Below are 9535 nucleotides of genomic sequence, written 5' to 3'. Positions count from 1 at the left end.
TTTTATCGTATTTCTTTCTTCAACATTAAATTGCATTTATAGCAACATCAATTTATATATTTACGTTAAGATAATTTACTAATTTACGGTAAAATAATTTATTAATTTTCAGTTTTGCACTATTATCCAGTCCTATATTTTAAATACAAATAAAAGTGTAAATTAAACTAATTATTGATTTTTATATAATTTCTCAGTTTATCTACATTTACAAATTAATAAACACTCTTTTACGGAAACTTAAGAGGAAAGTGATTCACTTTGCGTGGCGATTATCGAAGAATTCAGCAACTATCAACTATGTATATGCACAATATGCCATAAAGTTTCTACCAAGTATCCGGCGTTTAACGATGAGTTTTCGCCGGTGCTCTCGTACTCGTGGTGGTTTGAGACGGTAGCATTGCCGGGATAAGGGCATAAATTCGCACCCACCTCGCGGCATATATCGTCGCGTACTTTATGCTCACCCCCGACTACTATATCTTTGCGTCTGGCGTGAGGAAGGAGGCATCGTAAGGATCGCGAGGAAACGTAGAGAGCATTTCAATTGGTTACTTCGATGTGTTCGGTTGCGCTTTCGTAGAGAAGAGCGTGCCTCTTTCGTCTCCTCCGCCTAAAATTTACAATTCCCATGCGTGTAACACCGAAACTGAGGCGCGTGCATGTTCATATTTCTACTTCTGCTAGACATCTTCCTTTGAATTCGACGCGAAGAAAAAAGGGCCAAAGCCGCATACACTGTCGAGGAAGAATAACGCGGCCGATAACGCCGCCACGATGGATTCTCGGCGGAGCAGTTTACGAACTTGTACATGTTGCGAGAAGTAAACTCGAAGAGGGCTTATCTTGAAGCCGGATAAGGGCAACGAATAAAAAAAAATAAAAGCGCGAAACTTGATACGCGGATTTGACTTTACGCTTGCTCAGCGTGTGATCTGCTCGTGTATAAAAGAAATTATTCAAAACTTTGTACACAAGAATAGATAAAAAAAAAACGGATTGATAAGAGTTGGTCAGGAACGCAAAGTAAAAATAATAAAGAAGTTAGAAATAATTGATAAAATTTTAAATGGTAAAATTTTAAATAATAAAATTTTAAATAATAAAATTTTAAATGACAAAATTTTAATAGACATTTTGGTTCCACTTCGAGCCATCTTCAATATATCTGAAATACAAATTAACATGCAAAAGATAAATAAGATATATATTACGTAAAGAATATTGCATAAAAAGTGAATGTAATGACATAATAAAATAAACATAAGTTAAAAAATAGGAGAAAAGAAATATGTCATAATGTTTAAGCATATGTCAATCTTGTATTACGTAAACCCTTTGAATGAGGAGCTTTCTATCGATTCCTTTAGAAAGGATGCAGCATTTGATTGCATGCAAGGATGCACGGCCTGCACACGACCTGTTCTTTATTCATTCTATTTATAAGACTTGGAGCCTTTATGATTTTTATTTTTATACAAAAAATAACATGTGTGAATGTGTATTTACAATAAAAATTCTGAAATGATAAAAATTAGTCATATATTTTATATAAAAACACAAACTTAATCTGTAATTATTTAAAAAAAATATTACAAGTAATAATTTATTGCTTTGTACTCGATAAATAAAAAAATCATTATAAATATCGCAAGCAATTACAAAATTATCCATTTTATCATTAAAGGAAATCATAAAAGAGAGAATTTATAGAATTCTAAATAAACTTTAAAAATTTAACGATAATTAAATCTTAATTGTAATTGCCCTCAAAAAGCTATATGACTAATTATTTGCCATTCTACGCACAACAGATAAGAAGAGCCTTCGGATATTTCGTTCAAGTAGTACCAGCAGTAAACGTCAGAACTCAAAGTGCGTCCTCGTGATTTTCCTTTCACCGGCAATCCCCGATCGAAGTTGTCGCTTCGCCGGGATAGAGCAAGAGGGGGTTTCTCCTTCAATCGAGAATTTCCTTTTGCATGCGAATCGTCCAGTGCGTTACAAAAGCTCGACTAACGTGCGCTTTCCTAAGAAGTTTTTTCTTCTTCTTCACCGCCGTTTCTTTGTCGCGTATTCCGTCTTTTCAAATTCGTTTTCAAGGCGGATCGAGCGCCGATAATAGGGGGAGTGTTCGCTTATTTGTCTGCTCAACCTGGCGTAACGAAATTGTTACATTGCGGCCCTCACATCGTTAACGTAATTGTGCCGTTTAACAATCTGACAATGTGTTTAGTTGGTCAATTCATATGAAAGCTGAGCGTTCAATCGTAGCCAGTGTATGTTGGTTGATCGGACGCGGTGGATCGTAGATGGACCGTTAATCGAGCAGATAGATCGAGAATTTATTTCTCAACTCATTTGTAAAAGTGCGATGGAGGAAGATGCGAGGGAGAAAGAATGTGGAACGCAACAAGGTGAGACGAATAAAATGAAAAGAAGGATGATTAAGAGGATATCGGAGTGCGCCAGACCAAAGATTTGGTGCCCGCAAGAGGATTATTACTTGCCTGAGAATGGTATTTCCGTGTCTATCGAGTCTGCCTTTCCAAATCCGACCAACGAAAAGAGCAAAATTGCGATTTATCACAGCACCGAAGTGGCTCGCGAAGATGACGGCTCTTTTGTCCTACAGCCCATGGAAACAATCGTAATCGACGCAAAGTATCACAGGTACACTAATTAATAATTTGTAAAGGGAAATAAACAGATAAATAGGTATTAGAGATTAATACTTAAACTATATTTTTTTATTTTGAATGTAGATTAGTTTTAATGATAAAAAAAGTATAAATAGGATATTAAAATAAGATAAGATAAAATAAGATAGACAATATACATTAAATAACATATCGTAAGATCATATATCAGTATTATCGCTTTTGAAGATATTTAAAAAACGGAAGTAAAGCTCACAATAAATATAATGGTAATTTTATGAATTTTATCAAAACACAGAATAGAGAAAAATAATTCAGTAGTAAAACCGTCTATCTACACACATACACAAAATTCTTCAAACAATTCTTCCAAAAGAATGCGTTTGTTAAATAAATTAATCATATTACTCAGAATTTTAGTTTAATATAAATTTTTACACGCAAACGATTTTACGTGAAATTACATAACTTTATTTTATCGCGTAATAAAAAAACTGTCATAAACAAATGTTAAAAAGTAATTATTTTACAGAATTTTTAAGAAGTTCCTATATATAAATTAACAGTTACATATTTCATAATAATAAATATTTTACCGGATATAGAAATTATATCGACAAGATATAGACAGTTTCCTATTTGTCTCAAATACATTGTAATTTCCGATAGATTAATTGACAGGAGCGTATTTGGATTCACCATCGTTTCATGTCACTTTATAGCAGACTATCGATTAGCGAATTTGATCGGCCGGAAATATTGAATAATTTGATGCTAAGCTGTTATTCTGTTCGATCAATTTAATTTACTAATCGCGCAGTAAAAGCAATATGATTCACAGTACGCAGTTTATATTTGCATAAGCTGAAGTATTACGTAACATAAAAAGATATTTATACTTAATTCTTGATATCTGTAATATTTTGATTTTTTAGATAGTTTTTTCATGTCTTACATTTATGCATTCATAAATATTTTGCTTGTTTAAGTAGAAGATAAAGAATTATTATTTAGAGAAATAGAAAATAATTTTTATTCTTAATATGTTTAAAAAAAACATTTTTATATATCTTAAAATTCTTACTTCTTTTATAATGCTTTTATATCTATGATTTGCATTTTACAATAAATATTTCTTTATCTACACAGATCTACAAACTAAGATAACAATAACAATTAAAATATAATAAAAAGATATAAAAAAAAACAACTTAGCATTTATTCTTATGATTTAAATAACTAAAAAAGTTTTTTTTTTTTGAAAATAAAAGCTTATTATATATAATTTTAATCATTTTGTGTGCATGTTTTGCTATTTAAATTCCAATTTTTATACATAAAACAGCATATGTTTATTTTTTAAAACACAATATTATACATTATATCTATATATATTTTTTTGTATTATTATTAATTTATTTTTTTGTTTTATTTATTTATATAAAATTATATTTATTTATTTATTTAAAAGCAAGTAATTATTTTTTCTACAAAAAAGTCATAAGAGAATTAATTTATTTTATATATATATATATATATATACTAAAAGAATTATAATATAAAATTTTTACAAAAATTGTAAATACGATATTGCAGCATTATACATAAATATTATTAATTACATTAAAGAACATGTAACGTAGTAAAAAGTGTTAAAAAAACAATACTCGTATTGCAAATAAAAAAAATCTGTATTGAAAATTTAAAAGCTAAAAGTTTCTAAATAACAGTTATCGTTTTTCCATTAAGTTAAAAAGATTGAAACAAATATAATAATTAAATTGATAACTCGACCGATTCATATAAAATGAAAATATGGCGTGCGACTTTAATGAAACTGCATGCTCGAAAAGGAAAAAAGACACCGAGATAAAACGTGTCGGTATCCGGATCTCGTTCTGAACGTTGTTCATGTACATTTTCATGGAGAATTCCTCGCTCAGTATTCTTCAACGCATGCACGCGCGTGCCATTTGTTCGGATCAGTGTCTGCGCAGAGATGTAGCACGGATGCGAAGTCAAAAGGAGACTGCAGTTACGAGCCGCAACTGCGACGACGGCGCTCATATATTCTTTCAGTGCGTGTGGTCCAGACGCGATGGCGGTTGGAGAACGAGAAAACGAGAGTCGCGCCTGGTCTTCTCAGACAATATATACCCCATATCGCCCCGATATTTTTGATCGCCGAATCGAGTGTATTCCGACCGAGTGATTTTGCCCACATATTCACTGACAATGCATGCTTTTCCAAGCGCGTTTCGCATTTCGCTTGAACGTGAATTGTAAAGAATTTTAAATTTATATTTTCTTTTATATTAAATGGTTTATATATATAATTATTTTACTTTGCGGAGAAATAATTTTGTTAAAATTTAATCTTTAATTTAGCATAGTTATGGATTTTTATAGATCGTACATTGTGGTATAATGCAATTTAATAATTTTTCTTTTTCTCTTTTCCTCTCTCGCGTTTTGTTCATTATTGCAATATTTAGAGTCTTTTAAAATTTATTATTAAATTATATACAAATTCACTAACCATCGATTAGAGGTAAAGATGCTTAATGAAATTCTTGTCAAAACGAGAATAAATCCAGATTGAAATCAGGTTGAAATATCAAAAGAAGTCAAATCGGTAGCGAGTTCTTTTGTGAAATATATAAACTTCCAACTTTTCAACTTTAAAAAAGCATTGCAACGGCAATTCTTGGTGGCAAGGTTCTTTCTATTTGAACAAAAATAAATTGGAAGGTGAATTCGCTTTCCTGAAGTTTCCTACTCGCCACCATTCCCGCATAACAGCAAAGGGAGCAAAAGATACCATGTGGTTCTTGCCTCAAAAACTGGACGAGCGAAAGAGGGTTTACATTGATCAGCAAATCCCATCGGTTTCGCCATTAAATATTTACCTTGAACAGGAAGCCTGGGTGAAACCGTTACGTTCATGGCTTTGCGTCACGTTGCAAATGACTATGATCGATAGAAGAAGCGCAATTGGTTTCTCATGCGCTTGATTTATTTAAAGGCATTTTGCAAACCTTTTACAGCAATAAATTTTTATGTTTTTTTATTATTTATTCTTACTATTTCTATTGTGTGCGCAAGTTTAAAAAGTATATTGAGTGAATTAAAAAAACAATTGCTTAAAACGTAATTTAATTTCTATAAATCAGAGAAAGAGTGTATTTATATTTTTATTGAAAATATTATATTATTATTCACTAAATATTATGTAATATGTAAAAATATTTAATTTTATTTAAAAATATATTAATTAATATTTCTAATATTATATGTATAACAAAATCTAATATATTATTAAATTATATTAAAATAGATAGAGAAGACTTAAAATAGGGTTATGATGTAATCGAAAACATAAAATTATATTAAATATTTTTAATAAAAATTTCTTATTATTTACATACTACGGTTATATGTTATGTATTAAATGTATATATTAAATTATATGTATTACATGTTTTGAAAAAAAAAGAAGACATTTTAAATAAAATTATTTGAAAAGTAATGTATATGTGTAGAAGCTATGCATTTTAGCATATATATGTATATTGTTAAATTATTATCACAAATTATTTAAATTAGACACAAGTATTGTGTGATATGTTGATAATAGATTTTTATTAAAATTGTTATTTTATCAAAAAGAAATTATCATTTTTAAACGTGCAAGGCTATTACCATAAAAAAGCAAGCTAAATATGATTAACTATTATAATAATCATATTTATAATCAATATTAGCATAAAATTACCAATATGAATATCAAATCTTTAACAAATGATGATAGATTTAATAATGCTAAAGACTAATTGCTTTTATTTTATTTAATTTTTCTTACTTTTTGGCAACTTCTATTATCTGATCCACGTCTTCAATGTTCAAAGAAAGTTTGGGTGTGAATAATTACTTATTCACTTTCAAGACGACGAGTGCTCGATTTGTCAAGTTTGCGCGAAATCGAGTCGGCCGTTATAGCGTACCTAAAGCGGAGCTTTCGCGTAGATTTAGACGGTCCGCAGTTCAGCACGTAGGTGAGCTCCGGGCCGAGGATGCCGATGTATTTACATAATTGTGCGTACAAATTCCGAACTTTGCCTGAGAAGGATTTGCCGCGCATGACGCTACCGTCGCGGTGAGCGCGAAGTCTAGCGGAGAGAGAAAATCGTATCCAATGAATTATTTATGCGAATGTGCGTCCTTTAAAAAGCCGTCGTAATTCCCTCGCGATGTCGGTTTACCTGGCTGTACCAGGCGGAGAAGTATAAGTAACAACGTCTCATAAACAAATTCATCTATTTTGAAGAGAAACGAATAATTTGAAATAACTTGAGAAGTGACAATGATACGCATTTTGAATGCAAATCGCTATCAATAACCACAATGTAGTAACGCGACACAGGATATTGGGATCGTCTGACAATTTGACAGATTTATATATATATATATATATATATATATATATATATATATATATATATATATGTCTGATAAGAGCTAAACTACTGAGGAACCAAATTAGAAAGATTACTGATTCCCATAATCGCTTGCTCTCTCTCTCCCTAAATATGCAATATATCTTTTATTAATAAACTTTAATAATTTATTATTCTATTTCTAGATGTAAAATAGAACATGTACAGAAAGAGATAGAATAAGAAAAAATATATTATTGAAACTATGTCACAAACGATAATAATACTCTGATTTTCATGCATATAATAATGCACAAATTCTTAAACGCACATATATGATTACACAGATCTTCTCAATATAAACATGAAAAACAGATGAAAAAAAAATAATTTACATGAAAAAAATATAAAAATTTAAGACTATTTTTTATGAAGTTATTAATTTAATTATAAAAAATTAAAAAAAAAATTGTTTAAAATTATAGAGATTATAGAATTTAAACATTATTATTATTTAAATACAGTATTAAGATTTCTGAATTTAGAGAGCGTGTTATTATAAGCAGATAATTTTTTGTGAAAAAGTTAAGTAATAATAATATGTAAATATAATATAATAAATGCTTTAATTAATGCCGTGACAATTAAAAAGAAAAAAAAGTATTTGAACATAGAATTAACATGCGTGTCTTATATTTAATATAAAAAAATATAGTCTTTTTGTCATTATTTTTTTTATTTCTGATTAACTAGCACATAGATTATCTGTAATCTACTTATTGCATTAATAATTAAAGTGGAAAAGCATCTCATCGATTTCTTGCCAAATAGCATTTCCAAATATTTTCGAGAAATTAATAGATTTGAAAGATACGCTGATGTGATTAGCGCGAATTCTTCGGGCAATTTCTTTTATGACATTTGCAAATATTTCAGACATTTCGATTAAAAGCATGAAATGATGTACAGTTCTAGGCAACGAAAAACGTGGAAGAGAAGATCGCACCAGTGACATTCATCTTCAATAAAATCCACCCTTCGCAATATCAGCACGATACTGCATGTTCGCACGAGGCCTTTTTTGCGGTCACGAATGAATTCTGATCAAACGAATACCTTATATTGCGAGAGTACGGTTTACTTATCAAACAAATCACAAGAAACAACCGCGGGGCGTGTCCACTTTGAAAGATTTACAAAATGCACATAAAATGTATCATGACCTTTAATGCAACCGCCCATACGAGGTTTTCCGCGATACTCGTTAATTTTACTGCCGTATTTAGAGATTAATGAAAAATATTTTAGCCAATTATTTAAAATATATTTATTTATATCGTATTTACATAAATGCATTGAAATATTCACAAAATTTCATTTATAATTAGATATCAATTTAGAAAAAATAATAGCATGTATATATCATGTGTTTTTATCATAATCAATCATAAAACAATCATGATAAAAATGTTAAACACACATAAATACTTTGAAATTAATAGACTAATGTATGTAATATTCATTGAATCCATCTTTTCCTCTAATTTACGCAGTACTCATTAGATTATTCAGCCTTGAAGATATACTATTACAATGCAATAAAATACAAAATAAATGTGTAATAATTATTTCATTAGATTATATTACGTTATAAAATTTTAAGATAAAAACTTGACAGTGTATTAGAAATTTTTCTCGGAAATCTAAGCTCATGTCATTTCATTTCGTATTCTCTTGATACACCGATTATTTTCTTATTTGTTAAACTTATAGTAGTTACTTTTATATTAAACACAAATTTATTCAATGATTAGAAACTAAGAAACTAACTTGAAGATTTAATTACAAATGCATTTGGTTAGAAATATTAATACAATAGAATGGCAAAAGTAATATATCACAAAATCTAATAAATAACGAACATATTTCATTGATATAGACGATTTCCCGTTAATTCCTTTTTCTTTTCATGTAATGCATAAAACACGGAATACATTATCATTTATGAATTTTTAACGGAATAAGGCAGCGGTATGGCTGAAGATAATTCAATGCACTCATACATTATTCTACAGCCATGACATATAGCCCGTATATATAAGGATACTCTAAACAAATTACTTTAGCGATTTTTAAAAATAAAAAATTATTATACGACGTGATTGCGTGAGATTACATATAGTATAATGATGAAGAAATTTTGAACTGTATAATTATCTAAAAAGTTCACAATGCACTCAATTTATGTATACGTAACGACTATCATTTATGGATTCAACTATGAAGTCTTCAAACACCTACAGATTCTGAAAATTTCACTAAATAATAAAAATATAATAATTATGTTTAATTAATATCAGTTTAAAAAATATCACGTACATATACATAATAGAAATATAATAATGTAATAAAGTGAATAATCTACAAACAAGAAAC

At 29.3% G+C, this 9535-nt stretch overlaps 1 protein-coding gene across 2 annotated transcripts in view; it reads left to right on the top strand.

The window, feature by feature from the left end:
* The first annotated feature begins 2021 nt into the window (after positions 1 to 2021).
* The window catches only part of LOC126858913 (protein NDRG3), a 48016-nt gene continuing 40502 nt past the window's right edge, over positions 2022 to 9535 (top strand). Inside the window, exon 1 of one of the 2 annotated variants that reach the window (XM_050609642.1) lies at positions 2022 to 2676. In XM_050609642.1, coding sequence (XP_050465599.1) covers positions 2285 to 2676 — 392 coding nt within the window. In that variant the 5' untranslated portion in view covers positions 2022 to 2284. The remainder of the gene's footprint in view (positions 2677 to 9535) is intronic. The other variant, XR_007688731.1, reaches the window with a different exon arrangement.

The sequence above is a fragment of the Cataglyphis hispanica genome, chromosome 2 (assembly GCF_021464435.1).
Source record: "Cataglyphis hispanica isolate Lineage 1 chromosome 2, ULB_Chis1_1.0, whole genome shotgun sequence".
NCBI lineage: Eukaryota > Metazoa > Arthropoda > Insecta > Hymenoptera > Formicidae > Cataglyphis > Cataglyphis hispanica.
Note: the sequence above shows the minus strand (reverse complement) of the source record. Positions and strands in the feature narration are given on the sequence as shown.